Consider the following 22,413-nt stretch of genomic DNA (forward strand, 5'->3'; position numbering starts at 1 on the left):
ACTTAATGCAAAACCTTCTGTTATTAGAAACCCAAACTTTGGCTCAACGTTGCCCATGTAAGCAGCAGTTCCAAACATTAGCTGCTAAAAACGTCAAGAAAACACAGAGGAATAGACCAAAACTGAAGCCCAGGCTTTATGGAGCCCATATGTGATGGAAGAATTACTACATGAATTTTAAATGCTTTATTATCCTGCCAGTCAACCTCCCTGTAGGTATTCGAGAATAAAACTGACAGTGGAATATTTCCCTATATGTTTGGTTGTCTGAGCTCGGTGTGCTGCATGTGCTTGTGTCAGCTGTCAGGGCGTTTACTGTATGCTCTCACATATGGTATTAATGTGCATTAAAGATTGTTACATATAATCTGCGTCCAAATGTAAGTTTGCATGGTAGCTCAGAGCTGTAGAATATATCTCAATTAAGACCCATGGAAGAGAGGGGTGGTGTAGAGTAAAGTGCCAAACTCTGCAGCCTAAAACCAGTTACTATGAAATGTAATGAAAAATAATTTAAAATGGAATGTCTTACAGTAGCTCTGTGGTATTTTCACCAAAGCATGTTACAGAAGTTTTAGTAAGACACCAGGAAATTGTGACTCCTTCGAAAAGTAAATAAAAATCAAGTTTTGTAAAAAGCGGCCTGGATGTGTCACCAGTGTGAAGCATGCGGTAGCCGGTTTTCCAGGAAAAAGGACATTTTAAGGACAATAAAGGGTAAGTTGTAATGCAATCAATCATGTTTTCCTAACCTTAACCATGCTGTTTTTAATGCCTAATCCTAATCAAGTAAATTGTAATTCCTAACCATAATAACTATGTATTTCTTTTAAAACTAACCCTTGAAACCACCTTGGTTTTAATTCTAAACCTTTACCAAGTAGTTACAGGATGTGAAAACAACGTCAAAGTAAAGTTACTTTCAGACACTAGTGTTTAGGATGGGATAAAATTCTCAACTGTCCCACTTGTCTTTTTAATCGCACCAAATGATGACTTTTAGGCTTGTCAGATGTGGGTGCCACAGTGGTGTGACTACTTGATGAAATGCTGCTACACTATGGTATTCTATGGAGTTATTTTCATGTTAAGTTGCACAAAAGATATTAAAAAAAGAGCAGAAATTGTTTCTGTGGGACAGACTCAATAGATTAGATTTACGTGATTTTATCAGGTTTATGTATTGGACTGAGACGTGTTTCCCAAAAACTTTGCAATTATTGTGTCTTCAGAGAAAGGAGATATTGATTTGTTACACAGAAATAGCTCTTCAGAAACTGTTTGGAAAATGGCAGATACTCATAAGGGAACTTGATGAAAAACCTTTCTATTATTGTTTCATCTATCGTGTAAACTTCAAACGATCAGATCATTACAGCGCTACCAGTGGAACAATTCTAGCTGCCAGTATTGGATGCTGATTAGTTATAACATTGGTCTTTTGGCCAGAAACGGATTCTTCTATGATTGTTATGTCACAAATCATGTGAAAATACAGCTTTGTCATGGTTCGAAGGAGGGCATGACCAGCAATTATTTCTTATTCGAATAAATTTTTTCTTAAGATGAACTGTCCTCTTACTTGACTTTAGAGTTTATGCCCTGTACCAAACATCCTCTGACTCACTGATATTCAGCCTTGGACCTGAGGATTCAAAGGCTGTTTCTCAACAGCGGTGCAGCCAAGAAAGGACCAGAGAAGGATGTTCTTGCCAAATCTCCTTCAGGGAACTGGCAATATCACAAGGACAGAAAGCACAGCTGTCAGAGTTTGAGACGTTCTGTTTAGCTCCTATTGTGCTGCTCAAAATCCAACTTGCTTTTTATTTGACAGGACAGCACCACTGTCAGATTTCATTGTGCTCAAACTGAATTTGTTTAGCAGTTTTCCACTGCCTTTATTTTTTCATAAATGCTTATACTTTGATTTGGATTTTCCTGTTTGTAAAATCGTTCTGTCTTGTAAGTAAACTCCAAGCAATTCTGTGGTCATGTGAGGACTGAGAAGCACTCTTCAGAGCCAAATGCTTTTTTTCATATTTATCAATTTTGTTGTTTAGCCAATAGCAAAATTGACATCACAGCTGAATTAGCTGTTTGTGGGTGCGCCAAATCATGCCATTGTTTATATGCCCAACATGAGCTCTTTTTAACCACATGAACCTTTCCATAGCTCTTATATTAGTGGCAGCTGAAACTGCAGCCGATTATAAGTAATTGGTTGAATGTATAAAACACCTGAATCTACCATTACAAAAATAAAATTGGAAATGTTGGTAAAGTCAGTCATTTGTACAATAGTTCTCAGCTTAGCCTCGAAAGACTTTCACAAAACACAGAGCAATGGAGTAACATCAAGCCTATATGTGAGGTATTGCCACCCACCAACTGGCTGCTTTAGCGCTGAAGCGTTCCTGTTTGCAGCACGAATACAATCAGAGAGAAGGCCCTTGAAGGTATGTCATCCTTCAGGGAGCTCTCCAGCCCCAGCAACCATTAGCATTAATCTATTTGAGCATATACAGGGGTGATTCCCAACCTCATTAGATGGGGGTTTTGTGCAGTTTCGATCGGACTAACATGTTTACACGTATTTTAGAAAGATTGTTTTTGTAGAAATAAAAGTGTTACCTAAGCATTTTGAGTGTTTATATGGACATTTTATAATAGTGGTTGTGATGCTGCATTTATATTTAACCGATCAATGTTCAACCTAAGTGTTTGAATCAACCACCATACCCCTACATCACATATAGTTTCAGTTGTGCTGTGAAACTGCATGTTGGAAGCTAAAAATAGATCCTACAAACTTAGGTCTAGGGACTATGACTGTACTCACTTCCTATGGTTGTCTTTTCTCTCCTGTCTTTTCTTTATTTTTGCATATACTGTAAAATAATAATAATTTAGAGGTTATACTTAGGAGTTTATTGGAAACATTCATTCATGGGTTAAAAAACGCATGTCTTTATGCACACGCTTTTTAGGTAACAACATTTCTTTTTTGTTCACCCTGGCTGATTCCTCAGAATTGCTTTCAAACCACAAATAACGAGCCGTGTTGTGTTTAGGACAGCTTTCAGTGGAAAATTGCCTCAGGGGAACAGTTGCTATCTTTTTAAACAAGAGGGGGGAAAATGAGTCCACCTCATTTTTGTTTTCGAACATTTAAAGATCATTGACATATACTTTTAAATAGCGCTACGATTCTATTGAAGACCAATGTACAGTGTCCCACATGTAACTGTAACTATAGCTCTGCCCACACATAAACAGGATAAAACACACAATAAAAAAAAAGCGCTGTCTTTGAACGACGCGCTTCAGCGCCCCTGGAGCTGAAAGAGGCTGCTGAAGGTTATCTGACTGTGATGAAGTTGTTGGCCCCAAAAAAAAATAAAAAGACAATTCCCTTTTAGGAATACGTCAGCATTAACTACGAGTCATTACCCTGCTCCACGCCACACAGTTGAACGTATCTCGTTTGAAGTGGCTGAAGCAGCGGGACCCTGAGCTCAGGTACACGCAGCCAATGAGAGCTCAGGAGGGAGTGCTCAACAGCCAAGAGGCGGTCTGCGGCTGCACAGACATAGCACACCTTCAGATGGAGATGAAGTAGCAGCGACAGCCGAGCGACACAAGGACCACAGCGCCTGAACCGCGGATCCGGAGGTTTTCTTCAGGGGGGACAGGTGGCAGAACAACACCAACCGCTTGCACGACCATCGGTGGAAATTACCGCTGTTTCAACCGCCCCCCCACCCGCGCACCCTCCGATTGCCACAGTTGATGTTACTCAACTACATGCATTTCGATCTGATCATCTGAAGTCCCCTTCACCAAGATGGAAAATGCGCACACTAAGTCTGCGACTGAAGTTTTAGACAACTTCGGTGTGAACGAGAACACTGGACTGACTCTGGAACAGGTCAAAGTCAATTTCGAGAAATATGGACCAAATGGTGAGTAGTTTGCTATGCACATTATTCCACTCTTGATTAATTTCAGTCCATAGGGAGTGCGTAGTATAACCTGCATCGATACATTTGCCAGGAAATCCCTCACAGCCGTTACATTTCAAGCTGAGGCAGACCATGCGCGTAAAAAAACGAACCCTATACATTTCCCTCTGGCGCACAGAGGTGGAAATGTAAGTGGTGCAGTAATTGATGCACATCCCTGTGTTGAAATCATTCAGCGTTCACTGCACTTGAGAAAGTTAAGAACACCTATTAACGGGTCTGGAAAGGCAATAAACTCTACTGCAGTAATTAATCTATTTTATTTGATAGTCCAGCCGCTTTGAGGAGGCCGAATGTCAGGTGTGGTTTGAGGGTAGGTCATGTTGCTCAGATGAGAACCTGAAAAGCTGAATGAAAAGAAACCCTCTTAGATCAAGTATTGATCGTGCACGCAGCTGTATGTGTGAGAATATAATACCCAGACTGTCATGCAGGGATCAGGAAGTGAAGAGCAGGCTGGCTCAGGCTACTAAAGGTGGAAGACGATGGAAGAGTGAAAAAAAAACAGTTGAACAACCAGTTTTCACTTTCAACAGTTGCTCTTCCTGTGGCCTATAGTATACTGTGCGTTTCATATTACAAGATAACAGAGGAAAGTGAATGTGTTCAGCCTTTTTAGTAGACTATTTTATAAAGATCACATAAGCACTGAGCTCTGCTATCAAAACAGTAGCTACAAGTAAAGTTGATGTTTGAGTAAATGTGTTGCTTCTGTTGAGTGGTGTGGTTCATGTGGCAGCTGTCACACACAGACACCCTCAGCCCCGAGTCTTTAACACCTCATGCGCATGGTGTTTGAGGAGCATTTTCATGCTGAGGTCAAACCTGACATCAGCACACCTTTCACTCCCGGCCTGTCATTTGCATGTGTGGCCAAGCTGTGGAGTAGAGTGGCACATTGTGCCAGTCGAACAGTAGCCCTTTTGTTGCAAGCCAGCCACTCTACCCAGGGGCTTCTGATGACTTCATGGAAAAAAAGCAACGTCTTGCCACAGATAACATCTCTTTCACTTTTAGCTGTTAACTTCCTGCCTTGTGAGAGCGTGTTGCAGACAAATGCTGGAGGGAGGGAATACCCTTTGCCCTCCCAGGGCTTACTGCTTAGGGGCTCTACTTCTTTTCAATGAGCCATAAATGCTTAAAAAACGGCATCTGAGTGACTTAGATTTGTTTGTTAGTTTTGATGTATGTCATTGCAGAGTGATGTGCGACAGCTAAATGGCTCCTTCCCCTCTGTGGAAAAACCACAGACTTTGAACGTTAAGCAAGAACTCCGTGTGAGCGTCTGTGTTTTATTCCAATGAAGCATCTGTTCAAAGCAGTTTGTGAGTGGATTGCTGACATTGCTCTGCGTGCACTGTCTAGTTAGCAGGATGTCATTACCGGCAAAATCATTAACCCAAAACATGTCCACAAATAAGATCCCCTTTGAGTTCGAATTTTACCTCAGTTTGGGAAGAAGGAAAAGACGGGATAAAAATGATGTGATCTGCCTTCAAAGGGCTACTCCAAGTGTCTGTAGGAGGAGGGTGACGTGACATGTTCGACTAAGAGTTAACACTCCCCCACGAGCGTAGAGAGGATTTACACACTGCCTGTGGATATGGATGAAGGATATTATCCATGACTGGTTTTCCAGAACCATCTCTGGCTGTTAGCTATCCACTCAGCTGAAGCATGATGAGTGTGTCTCGCTTCATTACTTTGATAGGTTTAGTAGAGTTAAAAAAATGGGAAACACCACTGTGAGGTTTCATAATTTGGCCCAGTTGTGAAGATTTTCCATTCCAAGAGTGTAGATGTCAACGTTATCTCAAACTCTCTTATTCATGCATTTCATTTATGCAGATATTCAATGCTGTATGAAAGACAGGTGAGTGATATCTTGGCTGTGGGGCCTTATGTCGGCGCTTTGATGTGCTGTGCCCCCCCCCCCCCCCCCCCCCCCCCCCCCGAGCAGCGTCAGAGTTTCTGATCCCTTTCTGAGATGCTGGAAAATAAGCTTAGCTGCCACATCTGGACGGCCTTTTCTACACTGCAGTCTGTGCTGCAGAGAGGAGGAGGCTGGCCTTTTATTCACACCTCCCATTTGTGGTCTAGTAGCACCTCCGTTATTTTCAACTTAATTCACAGGCACGAGAGGCATTTAGTTGAAGTGCTGTCAGAAACTACACGCACCTCCATTTTACAAGGCAGTTTATCACCTTCATTGTGAAATAGTTGATAGTGATGGAGTAAAGAGAAGAGGAAGTCTACCACACTCTTGCACACTTTCTGTGCTTGTGGGTGCACAGATAAGGTCTGTGCTGTTCCAGCTTGCAGTGCTTGATCACTGTGTCCTGTGCACTCACAACAGTTTTAGAAAGTGGCAGGAAAATGATCCCCACAAACTTTATTTATTTATTTTTAAGTGTGTGTGTTGGGTGGGGGTGGTCCCCGGATGTCAGTCTTCAAAGAAACTGACACTCAAATGAAGAAGTGTTTGAAGAAGATGATCTTTTTTTCACAGAATACTGGAGGACATTTAGCAATTGGTCTTCTTTAGGAGAATTTCCTTCAAGCTTTAGTCCAACAGACTTCAAATGCTACTGTTGAACTAAGAGTTACTTTCTTGAGAGCGACTTTGCACAGTTGGAGAGCTTTCAGAAATTGCTCTAGGATGTGAATATGCCATTGGACACTCCCACAAAGAGAGAAAATTGCACAACACATTCAGGTTAAACAACCTTGGCATGCGTGTCACGGCTCCATCGTGATACGGTGCGAAGTGTTCTGTTTGTTGACTCTGTCTGGTGGAAATGTCCAACAGTGCTGGTAGCAGTAAAGACTTTAAACAAATAATCTTTTTCATTTGTTAGCAAACTCGGCAGTGCGCTCAATCATGTTTAATTTGCATGGTCTTTTTGATTAAATTGTTACACTTGTGTGCTTGCTTTCCAAAAGAGGACATGCAATCAACCACTGGCAGCATAAAGGTCGCTGACATGTCTGATTGTGATCATTATGTGATGCCATTCCAGTTAATTTCAAAAATGTTTCTTCACTCTGGGTTCTGCCACAGATAACAATTACAACTTCCCCTACAGTGATCTCACTCAAGGTACTGCATCTCTTCCTGTTGTGCAGCTTGACATAAGAACGCCCTAACTTTCGAGCTATGTGTTTGAAATCTGATGAGACGTTGTGCCGTTTCCTGCTCCTCCTCCTCCTCCACAACAGCACGAGTGCACATTGCAGAGCACAACTCTGTCAGGGGTTGTCAACTTCCATTCTTTTGAAAATTGTCCAGTTGATAGTTGCTGTGAACCGTGACAGTATTGGCACTTTGTGGGCTTAAAAAGGGAGAGTTAAGATGCAGAAAAAGAAATTTGAAGTCCTGAAGGGTGTTGAGTCACTTCCCTGTTCTAGTGTGCTCTGTGTGTGCCTGTTCAGCTGCCTTCAAAGGAGCTGTGATCATGTTCTAGCTTGTCACTCGCCTTCTTCCCTCCCACTTCTGCATCTGTCAGTCATGGTCATGGCCTTATGTTAAGATGATGAGTCACTGAGTGCCTGCATGCTGCCGCTGCAGTGAGGTCTGGTCCACTGAGGAGATGTGTACACCAAGATGTTTGACAGAGCCACAGCTGTAACACGTTTGAGTAGATATCCCAAACTGTGTTTCTTTTAGTGTTCAATTTCTTCAGATGGATATTCAGTGGGAGCAAAACAGATGCTGTGTGAAGAAGTCTACTTCTCGTAGTTGTATTGAACATCTATGGAACCAGATGGTGTATCTAGGAGTTTCCTAAAATAAAGTGTTGTGTTCAGGTACGCAGACAAACTTCCCTGTGGGACTAAGTCATTCACGATTTTGGTATTTTGATCGGGTTTGTTTAAAAGTATAATCAGAAGACTTTATATCATTTTGGTAAAGCAAAAGGCAACATAACTTGACGTGAGCAAGCTCACATCACACTACCTGTTATTGCAACACACCTCTCGTGTCAGTGTTGTATACAGCCTCTCTTGCTTCAGGACTGATATCAGTGAAGTTGTACTGCACTGTCTTTTGATTGGATAGAAGCGTCGCTCTGGTTTCTAACCCTAGAATAAAGCCTATGAATAGCTTGGTGTTAACAGATATTTCGGTCTGCTGTTTTAGGAATTGCTGACTGTTTTCACAGCATTTAACTACTATAGTTGCCTACTGAGCAGCCTAGTGCCATCTTCCTCCCCTGTTCTGATATTGAAAAAAAGTGTCTCTTTGTACAGCTGTGACCTCAAAGAGGAAGCTTTAAGGCCTGACAAGATATCAGCCCAGTGTTAATCATCTCATGAGTGTCCTATTCAGTTGACAGGGCCTTTTCCTCTTTGACTTGCTGGCAGAACTCTGTGGTATGATGTGGTGTTAGGGTTAGGTTGGGGTAAAGTGCCATTTATGTGTGTTTTTAGTGTTCATTTAGACCTGTATCCAATGTGCAGTAAGCAGTGTATTTGTGCTGTTTGAGACCAAATTTATGTCCATTACATGAACTCAGATGTCATATCTTAAGTAATGGGCTGCATTTTCACTCTGCTGCTAACCTAAGCCTGGGACATTTTCTAATGCAACTTTGACACTTTGACACTTTTTTTTCCACTTCTGTGTTTCGAGCGTGATCAGAATTACAAGTTGGCCCACTAATCAAAACTGAAATAAAACTAATTGTATTGAGCAAGACATAATTTCCACAGGTGTTCTCTGTTTTTCTCTTGCTGTGCATGTAAATTGCCTCACTGAGATGAAACATTGTCTTTTCTTAGCTGAATGTGTGAGAGTCCTTTCAGAATCTCGAGCTGTGTCGACGGGTTTTAAATGTTAGCCATATGTTGACTTGATAAAGCAGGTTGATTATCATTCTGTTGCTTTAAAAAATATACTGTTGACCAGCACAAATGCAACACATGAATATCCTTTTGGCACCTCCTCTTGTGATGGTTCAGAAACTCTGAGTTGGTGAGCTGTTAAAAACGTCATATATATATATATATATATACAGGAATCACTTGTATTTCAGAATGACTAATTCAACAGTTTCATAACAGCTGAATTCATTACAACTATAAAAAACACAAAAACTAATTATGCTTAGATTTGTGTCACCATGGGGTTTACATTAAGTTTTTGTTTCCTTTTTGTCTGAGCCACTTTTTATTTGGTTAGATTCTTCAAACTATGCATAAAATACTTGACTACTTTATGATCACGATATTTGAGATTAATTTCAATAGCTATGGCATCGTTATATATACAGAGCTGAACAGGATTATTGATGCCACTGCGTTGTGAGCATTCTTTTCCACTTTGGTTTGGTGGTCTGCTCAGGACTGAAAACATTCGCCTCAAACCCAGATTTCTGACACTAGGTGCCACATTTTGCTCTATAATGCCTTGGTAATCTTCTGATTTGATCATTTCAGTGATGCATTAAATGATGCCAGTATCAGAGGAAGCCATGGTGCTTGCATGGTGTTTTTTCCTCAAGCAGCAGTAACATTTTTACAATGTTCATCTTAACAATTTTATGACTATGCAACTTTTGAAACAATATTATTGAACTTGTTAAAGTGTACATTCTAAGATCTTTGTAGGATTTTGATGGTGGCTTTCTTGAAAGCCGTAAAAAAGCCGATTTCTCTTGGAACTGGACAATCTTATTCCCTCTTTAATAAAACCATCAGAATTCAGAACATGTTTTTCATTTCAATATTTATCTGTTCAACATCTATTTGTTTGCATTTATTCCTGATAAAATTCTGTAGTGTCAGCACTTCCCACCAGTCTTGCTGGCTTTCTGGTGCCGGTGTGAAAGAAAGGAAACACTGACTTCATGAGACCTGTCCTCTGCAGTTACCTGCACTGTAGTCTGTGTGGCAGAGATAATAATGTTAGGGTAACGATTGATGTACATTTATCATTCACATTTGATATGGTTAATGCATTCAGACCTTTTCCAGTGGGAGAATGCATTAGGAAATTGAGTGGATATAGAAAGCCATCATTAGGGGTTACCATCATGGTATTTATAGGCCTGTTTTATGTTCTCTGGGTTAGTGGATGGCGCGGGAGCACAAGTCTTAGCTTATTAGCCTGCCTCCACACACCCACTTCCAACTTTTAACCAGCTAGACGACAAGCTTGTGTATTTGGAGGTGTGTCTGCTTGAGTGTGTGTTACCACTCATGCTAACAGTGTGTTAGCAGAATGTGGAGCATAAAAATGAGCTTATCTACATCACAGTGTGCGGGGTCTTTATCTCCTGTGGTCAAAAGTATGCTGTATCACGGCCCTACTGATTGCATAACGCCCATTCTTGGTAAATTTTGACAAACACTGGCACGTTACCTTGTTTTCAAGTTGCCTTCAACAGCCCTGTCTCTAAGGCAACTGCTGTAAACTTTCCTGTTTTCACAAGACAGCCTGAACCTAAGCTTTTTAAAACTGCTTAACCATACTCAGATGTGATGTAATTTTTTTTCCTTTAATAGATTCAGTGTGTATAGAAAGAGATGAGAAAGGAGCTTGCACTGAAAGCTCCTTTATCAGCAGATTATGTGCAGTTTGAATAAATTGATGGACAGTTTCCTGCGTTGCTTCCTGACTCTCTGGACGCAGAATTCATCTCCCTGTTGCTGTTGTTGGCAACTGTCTCCAGGAAGTGTCTCCCCTCAGCTTGGCACTGCTCGATTTCTTTTTTTTTTTCCCTTTTTTTTTTTTTCCTGCTGTACATAAACAGCCTCTTTTATTCATTGTCTGGGCTGTGAGGAGGGAGGAGGTGCTATGGGGACAGGGAGAGTGAGAGGTGAAGTCAGTGTTCAGGAATGTTCCTGGGCAAGCCTCGGGTCGACACAGCCCAGATGACTGGGAGGGAATCCTTGGCAGGGGGAAGCCGGGGAACCCCGCTCAACACCTCCAGCTCTTTCCCTCTCTGTAACCACCCCCCTCCCCTTACCCTCTTGTCTGTCTCGTCCTTTCAGTCAGTCCTTCTTTGTCCTCCATAAATTCATTATACAACCAGTGAGGCACAGTAATGGGGGAATGGACTTATGTCAGACTGGTGGAGCATGGAAAACAGCAGAACCCACTTCTGCACATTTCTGCTGCTGCTGGCACGCTGCAGCCATACGTCTCCCGTGAGTTCAACCGTGTCCAATCTGAACTCTGAAAACCCTCCAGACAGCAAGTTTGAAAAGCTATTCACAATGAGTCATAGGCTATTATTACACTAGCTGACGAGGGTCTGTTGTGGAGCAGAGAGGTGACCTCTGTGCATAAAGGTTGTTTTCTCAAACATTTCAGAGTCAATAATTCAGCATTTCATGTGCAGATCTACCTTGAGGCACTGTAAAATCCAATTGCTGGCCTTTAATGCACGAGTAAGACCTTTTTATGCTGCTACATTGGTTATTTGGTTGTCAACGGGCCTCTTTGCTGCCCTTAATTTTATTACAAACCAAATTCAGAACAGTTTTCCTCCTGAAATTGTCCTAGTCATCACTTTTACACCATCATTTCATTCAAAAACTTTTCCCAAAAATGAAATGATTTCTCTTTCCGTAGTGACACGTGAGTAGCTGAGATGTTTGTTTTTGGAAGGAGGCTTTAGGCTCACGTCATGGGCTTTCCTCTTTCCAACCCCTCTCTGCACAGGGTCACGTTTGTTACTCGTGCTGCACAGTGTGGTCAAAACATGCAGAGAAACACGAGGTTTCCACTGCATGGAGGAGAATACTGCTATCATTTCGTGTTACAGCCCACTCTTCTCTAAATAAAGCTGCTTTCCTTCAGTCGTTCGGTAATGAATGCTATAATTCAGGGTTTTGCTTACTTTAAATAAACAAAGCAAATTCTTGGAGGGCAGGGATTAAAGAGTTATTATGAGGCTTAGAGTTGACAAATACACAAAATCCAGCTGAAATCAAGCCAATCAGATGTTGTTAAGCAACACTTTCCATATTCCTCAGATGTGATGGAGGTGGTTTGTTACGTACTTTGCGTTTAGACTTGATGAGAACCTGAAAAAAAAAAGCGGTGACTAAGCATGCTTCAACTTCACTGTGGTGACATGAATCAACAGTACTTGTCAATTGGAATGATTTTAGAGGATGACTGATGTGTTTTCTATTCACACAAGTGACTAATGTGTGGTGGGTGTTGTGTTCTGGTTTTCAAATAGGAGTGGATAAGATGCTCAGTTTGTTTCAGAGTGCCAAGGGGGGGGGGGTTATGTGGAAGAAAAGAGCAATGTGTTTGAATTCTGGGATATGTTTCTGTGGGATTGTACCCACATACTAAATCACTTGCATTTCTTCTTTTTTTAGCTGTCCAACAAAACAACCATTCTGAAATGAGTCTGCTTCACTGGAGATACATTTGAACGAGATGTGGAAGTAATGTCTGTTGGTTTGAAAGTGGAATTTCCATCATCATCATCATCAGACAATATTCCCTAAATAGAGCATATCTTACAGTTGGATGTAGTAGTCTTTTTTTTATGTTGGCAACAATACAATTGCAGATTGTAATTCTCTACTTTAAAAACAGTGTTGCTGCTCCGTCTGTGCACAGATCATTTAATCATAACCAAGCAGCATGATTCCACAGAACAATTTGTACGTGTCCGTGCATCTCTGAGCCAGTCTAAGTTAACCAAGTGTATTAACTGCTCTTTCTCTTTCTTGCACCCCCACCCTTCCCTCCCTCTCCGGCTTCACCCATTTTACTCCCTTGCATCTGACATGGTGTGACATCCACAGAACTTCCAGCTGAAGAAGGTAAATATTTGTATTTTTTTTTCCTTTCAAATAAGCTGTTTTTTACCTGGTTAAGGATATTGAGTCTAGATCTTCACTTTAAAAAAGGCCAAGGGATAAACTTGAGGATTGTACACTTTAGCAGTTCTCCACCCATGAGCACACACAACTAGTCTTGTGTAAATACACCCATGGTCTTTCTTTACAGCTGGTTTTCACTGTAATAAAGCGAATGTCAATACATCTTGTTTGTCCTTGCCACCCATAAGCATATGGACACCTTTCAAGTCCTGTATACCAAAACACTTCAACGTTAAATCATGTGTGATGCAGAGAGGTGTGTGATTTGTGTTTGCATATTTCAGGCAAGTCCCTGTGGGAGCTGGTGGTGGAGCAATTTGAAGACCTCATGGTCAGGATCCTGCTTCTAGCTGCATGCGTCTCCTTTGTGAGTACAAACCAGCTAATTGAAATGCCAGTGGCTCTCCTCAGATTTGTTCTCGATCTTGATTCTTAAATGTAACCCAGTGGGATTTGAGACCCTAATTGGACAATGAGTAGGAAATTGTGAACTAGATTAGACTGCTCTACTAGTCTTATGCAGTCTTATTCCCTTGTTAGATCTCTGGTCAGCCTGGATAACAGTCCTCTCTCATGTGGAAAATTGTATAATACAGGCTTTTCCACCCAGTGTTGCTGTGACTTCTGTGTTAGGAACAGGCACTCCTGCCAAACTGGAAACAAAACTATCAATCTAAACTCTTTCTGCTGTGGTGCTTCAAACTGTGATCCTGGTTGCAGCCTCAGGGTGGAGAAGGTCGCAGAGGGGTGGAGTTAGGGAATCCTGCCTGCATAATAACTTTTTTTCCATCTATTACAGCACTCCCCCACTGTCTTGGGATGAAATTGCTGTTGCTATTTTTTGAAAGCTGGAAAATGGCTCTAAAAATGTACATGACACAAAATATATCTAAGCTCCTTGTGTCAGTGAGAGGTTCGCAGTGCAGGACTCTGGAGCGTGGGCTGACTTTTTTCACCCTGTTTATTGTGGAAAACAGCCCCCGTTCCACTGCAGCACAGGACCCAGTGCTTCACAGTGTCATGGTTGCCTGGAGAGCTTTCAGCTTAGCCGGGAAAGTGAGGTTTCTGGTCACTGATATGACTTGAAATTAGAACTATGTCAATAGCAGTTTAATTTAGGACCCACATTTGAGTCCTTTAATGTCTCGGTTTGCTGACTGTTTTCTATGTTTCCACTGTAATCATAGGGAGTGGCAAAAGCAGAGCAAAGCTGAGTTCAAGTTAAACCCTAACCTGGAGCTCATTTGATTGTAATTTTGAATATATTCAAATTGAGATTATTAGATTCTCCTGCCTCCTTTGCATGACACGGCAATGACGTATAGCAATAAATACCACAAGGCAAAAAAGGGGGACAAGTTAAGCTACTTTAATGTATGTGTATGTAAGCAAATTTACTGCAAAAAATGGGGTTTAATTCACAAATAATTTGGTGGTTATCCTAAAGTTTATCAAACAGTTTTGATTTTTTTTTGTTTGTTTGTTTGTTTGTTTTGGCTTTATTTACTGAAGCCACACGCTCATTGTGAGCCACTGCCTTTTTTTAGCATTTAGTAGGGCAGAGCCACTTAGAAAGGCCAAATTAGCCACCAGTAAAATCAAAGCACTTACTCACTATGTAAGGTTAGGTTAATGAGTGTAGAATGACACATAAAAATTACAGTAGGTCATCTGGCATGTTTTTGAATTGATTCGAAATTAATGCGTTGTTTTTGTCACATTGCTGTGGCCCTTAGAAACTCTGGGGATGTTCAGATATTCTGGGCCATCTGCTATAAGTTAGACGTTAGCTATAAGTAGACGTTTACTTTGGTTATGACACTTTTAAAACCCAGTCATGTAGCTGAATTTTTATTTTGCATTAATTTCCAAATGCAAATGTTTAAATTTTAAACAACTTTCCTCAGTAAATTAACAAAACACAAAAGAAATCCTACTCTGATCTCCATTTTAACTCTTGAGAAAGTAGGAGTTGAGCATTCAAGCCACTCTCTGAATGTGTGATGATTGTTTGAAGTGTCTTTTGAGCCATCCTTACTGAGAGGGCTTCCATTGTTGCCCTTCAGTCTCGGCTCAGTCAAAAGGGAGATTTACCGCCCCAAATGAGAGGGAATGATGAGCTATCGACCATGTTCACCGTAGCGTACACTCTGCTCAATACTCAACCGAGAATATACTCAGCTGTCATTTGATAGGGCCCATCACACCATTGCAGTGCAGATCCACTTTATCCCCTTCTATAACAGAATTGCTTTTCTGGTGCAGTCGTCTTCATTTCTGAATCTGCCATTGATAAAATAATGGAGACTTATTTTTTTCGTGTTGGGCTTTTTCTCTTTTATTATTTGCTGAGTGAATTCAGCCATTATATAACTACATCTAGCTGCAACTGATACAAGCACACTAACATAAAACACAGCATGATAGGCCTATATTTACCCTCGGCAAGAATAAGAAAAAAAAAGACTTTTTAGGTAGTGTTTGAAAGTTCAATTTGACATGCCGTAGCCTTTTTGAGGCTTGACTTTACAGCATCTTTCTTCAAAAGGGGTTGCTCATAGCAACAAACTGGCAAAGAATTATCATCCTACTGTGCTGTTTTTCTGAACTTTTAGTTAGAAAGTTCTTCCAAAAGTTAGAATGTGCTTCAGATGTGATACAGTAGCAGATGTGCTACTGTATATTAACAGTAGTGTATGTCAAAGGTCATTTACTGAGTAATTGAATATTTATGAATAACTGATTGAAAGATTAGTTCATATTTATTATTAATTTCAAATAGTAATGTCTGTCTTAAGGTTAGATGAGCTCATACTTCCTCTGAAAGCATATCTGTCTCACTGACAGCTGACTGTCTTATCATCCAAAACTCTTAGATATCCTAGACTATTCTGTGTGATTTTACTACCGTCCACAGGCTTGAGTGTAAAGTATCCAAACTGTATTTTGACATAAACTCATGTAAAAACCAAGCTTCAAGGAGGGAGTTTCAAATATGGCCAAATCATTCGTAGTACTCCTACTGGTTTTTATTTGCCTGGTGATCTCATTTCCTGCTTGATTTAATTTATTTTTATTGTCAATTTTGGGATGGTAATTGTGGTCCAGGCAACCCAACAATAACATGCTCTGAAATGACTTCAGAGTTAGCCTTTTTCTCTCCTTAAATCCTGAATGATTTCTTCAATCACACCCTTCATTTATTTTAAATTCATAAGCAAGATTAGTCAAAATTATTAAAAGTTTTATACTAGCAAAACAAAAAATGAGCCTGCTGAGAGAAATTAACAATGTATTAAACTATTTAGAACTGCATTGTGTGGTTGTGTTTTATATGGAATTTCTACAGTGAGAAAGGGAGGAAAAAGTGGTGTCTCTGACAGTGTCTTCGGTATCCTTATTTACTGCAGGACTACACGTTTGGACTAAGTTAATGCATAAATAGTTTAAATGATTCACCAAAGGTAAGCTTACTAATGGCTAAAACATTTAGGTAGTAGTAAAATAGTAAGACAATGTTTAGAATAATAAGTTAACAGCAACTTGATTGATTAAAAACTGTAGCTATTAATTAACTAAATGTACTCCACTTCAGGCGTGGTTGAAATAACAAGGTAAAACTACCACTTAGTGGTTAGGTATGAAAAGTTGTGATGTCAGAGAAGCAGTATTGGCCCTTTGTCTGATTGGACTGTTGGGGACCTTCAGAAAGAAAATGTTAGCACTTACTGCTAAACGATACACAGCCATTGGACATAAGCTTCCAAATGAGTTTCAAAATGCCATTTAAATCAGGTTTTCTTTCTCCAGGTTTTCCATCAGCATTTTTTTCCTGATGTTTCACAGAAAGCTTCCTCCTGAAAATGTTTTTGAGCTACTGTGCCAGCGGAGGGGTAATATGTTGGCTGAGGTAATCTGTGCTGTTTGTCCATCTAGGTGTTGGCTCTGTTTGAAGAAGGAGAGGAGACAACCACGGCCTTTGTAGAGCCTGTGGTTATTCTTCTAATCCTCATTGCCAATGCTGTTATTGGGGTCTGGCAGGTGAGAGTCACTGTTAAGGCTTTGCCTTTCTGTAAAATGTATACAAATGTTGGTTCTTTCTGTTTAGTGGTCACATGGATGAACCATTGGTCAGGGTAAAAGCAAAATATCCTGTTTCTCAGCTGTTGAAGATTACATAGATACATGGATCTTTATAATATACTTGTATGTCCAAATAGTACATCTTAGTGGGACAAGACTGTCGATTCTGCTGCTGTCAAGTCTGCGCATCTAGTCGAAGGATAAACAAACCACGGAGCTCATGTAAATTGCCAACCAGGCTCATTTGTGTTGAAGAGGAAGCAGGATATTTTTTTCTTTTGTACAAACATCAAAAATAAAGACTGCGAATCCATCAATGCTTTCTGAAGCAGTGTATTTTGCATTTCTCTGTGTTGATGCTCACCTGCTGATATGAAACAGGGCAACACGTCACTCAATATTCAAGGCAGTGCGAACTTTTTTACCCACATTGGTCTAAGAATTTCAGAGGATCTTATTTTTAAAAGCAACTCTTCGTCTTTGTGTGTTTGCCTTGTATATTTTTATGACATCATAAACAGCAAAATTACTTCTTTATGGATACATTTATAGTAGAACGTCTGTCCAAGAAGACATTTTGAAGTTATCCTTGACATGACTTTCTCCTCTTCTTATCTCTGTACAGGAACGAAATGCAGAGAATGCTATTGAGGCTCTAAAAGAGTATGAACCAGAGATGGGGAAGGTGTACCGCATGAACCGCAAGGCTGTCCAGAGGATCAAAGCCAGGGACATAGTCCCAGGGGACATAGTGGAGGTGGCAGGTTAGCTGTGGCCAAACCAGGCCAAATTCACTGAGACCAATTTATGCTTTGCTGACCCACACATGGTGCTCGCTGCTGTCATCTGGCTGCCTGTATGCTCCCTTTGCCACAGAAACACACTCACCCAGCCTTTTCCACCCATTCATGTGTTTGGAAACACTAGTGGAATATCTCAAACTAGATTACATAAGAGTCTTTTCTGTGGATGTGCAGGTGCCAGAGCAGGTTTTCAGTTGTATCCGTTTGTGTGTGTGAGCAATATTCTGTGCAAGTCCCTGTGGTCACTGGTGGTAATAACGGCTCAGTATAATTTTCCTTTGCTTCCCCCCCTTTCCTTTCCTTTCCATGCTCTCAACCTCACCACCTGGACGCTGCTGGATGTTTGTCAACTCCTCACTCACACTCCCCCATGTTACACGCACATGCAGACAGTTCTCCTGCTGTAAACTCGCCCATGTGTGGGCAGCCTCAGCTAAAAATAGTCTTGTTGTCACTCTGGCTCCAGAACATCTGTGCATGCCAGACACACACGAAGTCCCAAAGAGATCACATCACCATCAACATGACTGGTTTTAGGAGAGGAATCCTGTGTTTTGCAAGGCTGCTGATTTCTCTGAGTGGGGTCGGAGTGATGTGCGGGAATGGGGGGGGGATGTACGACGTGCGTTTCTGACAGAGAGATGACGGCATTCATAATCAGAACAGAGAGAGGTAAACGGGGGGAATGATACATGCTGAGATGGCCTCAGTGAAGTTTCAAAAGTGAATATCAAGCAATCCCTTCAAATAACTATTGTTGAAAGGCTTTGAGACAAGTTCTCACATCCTCACGTCAAGTCAGTTACTGGATTTAATCACATTTTTGGAACAGATTCTCCCATGGGGAGAGTATGATTCATTAAACTTAATACACCTGTATTGGATGCTGTTTTTCTTACGGATGGCATTTGCGTGGAATTTGGGCTTGTTGCAGCCAGTGTCCTCAATTGCACATGCATGCACACAAAGTTATGGGAAGGCAAGTTCATGCAGGTAGAATTCAACAAAATGACTCCACTCATCCGCCACCTACCACCACTGTCACTGTCAACACTGACTGCGTCTCCTTGACTACGTCCCTGCTCCGTTTGGCTCGTCTCCGTGGCATCGAGGTTCAGAAGGAGTTTAAGAACACTTGAAGTGAACCATCTGCTGCTTGATATAATTACTGATTATGAGCAGCTGCAGTTATAGTGGCTGTCCCATTGCAGCAAAGGTGGAAGGGTGACATGTGACAACAACACGGACAACTTTTTATGTTCTGTATGGTTTTACACAAGTGAGAAGGATACAGGAAAAAGGGCAAAAGCTCCGTTATAATGCTTACTCTTTCTACTAAGCTTTGTCCCCAAAGTAGGAACTGATGAAACCCAATTAGAGCTTTTGAATTTATATTACACCGTAGTTTGGACACTCTGGTGAGTGAAGTTATGTAAGGTCAGTCTGTCACCCTTCCAACTGTAGAGTAGTACCTCATTAGCCTGATTTAAACTGTAAATCAGTTTAAGTAAGTAAAGTTTGCGCTGTATTTTATTTTTTATTTTTTCACAGTTAGTAGCATTTACAGTATATAAGGTTAAAAAAGTTCTGTCTTTGATAAAGGGAACTTATCAGCCAAAGCTGAGAGTCCTTTGGTCTGAAGTATTAAACGCATGTACTTGCAAAGCATGCTCATGAGGAGGTATGATAGTAATGTTGTGCAACTTGTTTTATTGTTGTGAAATGTACAGCCATGCATTTAGCACCTTGTAGTCTGACATAATGTTGTTGCTAAGCAATTTTAAACAAGGGTAAACAGCTGTGGTAGGTACTGCAATGCACTCGTCTCACTTAGAAAATCTGTGTCAAGGATCTTCCAGCACACCCCTCTGACTGAGACGTGTAGGGATATGATGGCAAAGACGACACATTATTGTTCTTTCCTCCATTGAATTTCTAGGGTTTCCCTGTACTTCAGATTAGCCTGCGGGTGTTCCACGGGAGCTCAATGTTTGGGGGTAAAATAAACTGCACAGAGGTATTGGAAACGGTACACTGTTGACCTTTGAGGAGAGAAAAGAACATAAATATATTTACTCAAGTTTCCACGACTGCTCCTCGCGATGCCAGCCACATTTACGAGACGGTTGTGATTTGTGCTTCCACTGGAACTTTCCTCTGTTTTTTGAATGGCTTGACTGCGGTGGTCAGGTTGTCAAGAGCTACCAGAGGGTTTACACAGGACCCGAAGAGAAGGAAACCAGAAATGAGCCATTCCCGGTAACAAGTCATGATTTTCCTGCACGTTAAGGAACATCCCAGCTCCACTATATTATGCAAGACATTCAGATCTTACCAAAGGTTTACTAAATGGAAGGAAAACGGTTCTAACTCTTTTTGCCAGACAATTTAAAGTTAGTTGTGAATACTTAGTTGTGAATACTTTATACAATAAAAATAAAACAATACTTTATACAATACTTTATACAATAAAAATCTTTTTTTTTTTTTTTTGCAACACGACAAATTTCTCATCTTTATAATATTCAAAACTCAGCATCTCCATTAGCTCCAAATTTCTGTTTTAGCACATAAAGAGCATATGTGGGCGGCTGCCGCAGGAGTTTGCGGGTAGGCGTTTGAAAAGCCTTTTTTCTGCCCTCGGCCAGTCCTACTACAGTGAACCTGCAGACCCCAGCCCTCTCCCACACAGTCACAACACACACTTCTCTCCCCACACACCCCTCCCACTCTTTTTCGCTTAAAACCCAGAGATGTTGAACAGAAAACTGTAGAAAAACTACGGAAATGGAAGTAGAGCTTTTTGAGCTACACACTTCGTCCTGTCAGGAGAAAGACTTTTTCCTCAAGTCTCAGAACATTGAGCAAATGTCAAAATGAGAAGATGGTGCAAGGAAAAAATGAGAAGGATCAAGAAATGCTCAGAAAGTGTCTTTTTCTTAAGATGCAATACAGTTGAGTTTATTTTAGTTGGTGAATGATGAAAAGCAGAAATTCAACTAAATGTCTAAAAACGAGAGAACTATCAAGGAGTGTATGGTTTTTGTAACAGTTAGAAACTGACGGTTGAGGACTGCATTGACATTAATACGATATTTACTGCACAAAGTAATGAGGTCCTTTTCCTCACATGTCATGCTGGACCAAAATCCAAAGAATGTTACATCTGTCTACTGTATTCGGAGCACTTTTCCTCTCCTCTGTTCTGAGATCATTGTCTGCTCTGTCATATTATGAAAATATTTCCATTTCAATGTTCATTGTCAGGCTCTGACAAAGAGAAAGAAATATAATTTTTGTTTTGGGACATTGGATACCTAAAAAGAATTATTACTTTAATATTATGGCTTAATAGGCAGAGTGTCCAACTGTGGTGGAGAAGATGAAATGCATTTTATGGATTTAATGTAGGTTATATCTTACATGTATAAGGACGTGTTGTAGCAGGGGAATAAAAAGGTGCAGAGATTGAAGACAACAAAAGGGAAGGGAAATAATCAATCATCTTGAAACTGCAACGTGACTCCATCAAAGTTGTATCGAGCTGTTGATTATCTGTCCCTGCAGCCTGAGCCTGGACTAAACCCACTGACGTTTCTTTGCTCAAGGATTTATTGTGTGAACACAGACACTTGATAGGGGAAACTGACTGGTTACCTGCAGCAACACTTGGATGCACTAGCTGACTTTCCTTTAGCTAGTGCTTTAACACAAACCATTGTTGGAGAGACAACTTATTAGAAGTGCATATTGTCTCTTAGGGCGACATTTGTGGTTGAGAGTGAAATACTTCTCTAATGGCAGGCACATTTTGGTATAATCTTGGCCACTTTTGGCACTTATAACTCAGTTACGGCCCACATTTGGGCCAAACATTCTTTGTTGACTGGGTTGAAACTACCAGAGGTCTCCATGACTCTATTGAAATTCAAAGAAGTTTAGTGATTTTGTGCCTTTTCCTTTAGTGCCATCAGCAGCTGTTTTCACTTACTGAAAGAAGCTGGCATCTAACGGGTAGATGAGCATAGTTTTATCATGCACAACAATAATTTTTGGTGAGCCAGCTCAGTTTTCCTTTGAATGAAATGCATTTAAGAAAAGCTAAAGACATGCTGCTTTTTCCTTAAGAGATAGGAAATGTTAGCAGTGCTAACAAGGCACGCAAAGAAAATGAATACATTAAACATAATATCTGGTCAACATTTACTTGTTGGCATTATCATAATAAGCATGATATCATCAGTTAGCTCTGACATATCGTAGCTGTGTTTGAGATTACTTCTATTTTACTCTTGAAAGTTTACACTGATATGTATACATTTTTGGTACTTTGTGGAATCGTAACAAATAAGATCTTGGTGGGAATGCTGTACACTTGTGTTGGAAGCAGATACATTTGCAGCTAGCCAGCTAACAGTTGAAAAATTGTGTTGACTCTGTAAGATTTGTGGTGGTGTTGCTTTTCGTTTATGCTTGTTAAATTGTTGTCCTCACTTTAGTATTAGGCCAGATATTTTATGAGTAATCACGCAGTGCTGGGACTGGAGCTGCATTTGCTGTGCACTCATTGATTGTAATCAGCATCATCATGTTCACTTTGAGACCACGCTACTCCATCAAACAATGCACTTACAGCAGATGAGTAATTCTGT

General features: G+C 40.7%; 1 protein-coding gene across 2 annotated transcripts in view; it reads left to right on the forward strand.

The window, feature by feature from the left end:
* Positions 1-3,550: 3,550 nt before the first annotated feature.
* The window catches only part of atp2a3 (ATPase sarcoplasmic/endoplasmic reticulum Ca2+ transporting 3), a 42,049-nt gene continuing 23,186 nt past the window's right edge, over positions 3,551-22,413 (forward strand). The window contains exons 1-5 of one of the 2 annotated variants that reach the window (XM_072375396.1): positions 3,551-3,962; positions 12,798-12,815; positions 13,160-13,242; positions 16,812-16,916; positions 17,584-17,722. In XM_072375396.1, coding sequence (XP_072231497.1) covers positions 3,845-3,962; positions 12,798-12,815; positions 13,160-13,242; positions 16,812-16,916; positions 17,584-17,722 — 463 coding nt within the window. In that variant the 5' untranslated portion in view covers positions 3,551-3,844. The remainder of the gene's footprint in view (positions 3,963-12,797; positions 12,816-13,159; positions 13,243-16,811; positions 16,917-17,583; positions 17,723-22,413) is intronic. The other variant, XM_072375395.1, reaches the window with a different exon arrangement.

The sequence above is a fragment of the Leuresthes tenuis genome, unplaced genomic scaffold (assembly GCF_036924035.1).
Source record: "Leuresthes tenuis unplaced genomic scaffold, fLeuTen1.0.hap1 SCAF_21, whole genome shotgun sequence".
NCBI classification, from domain to species: Eukaryota; Metazoa; Chordata; class Actinopteri; order Atheriniformes; family Atherinopsidae; genus Leuresthes; species Leuresthes tenuis.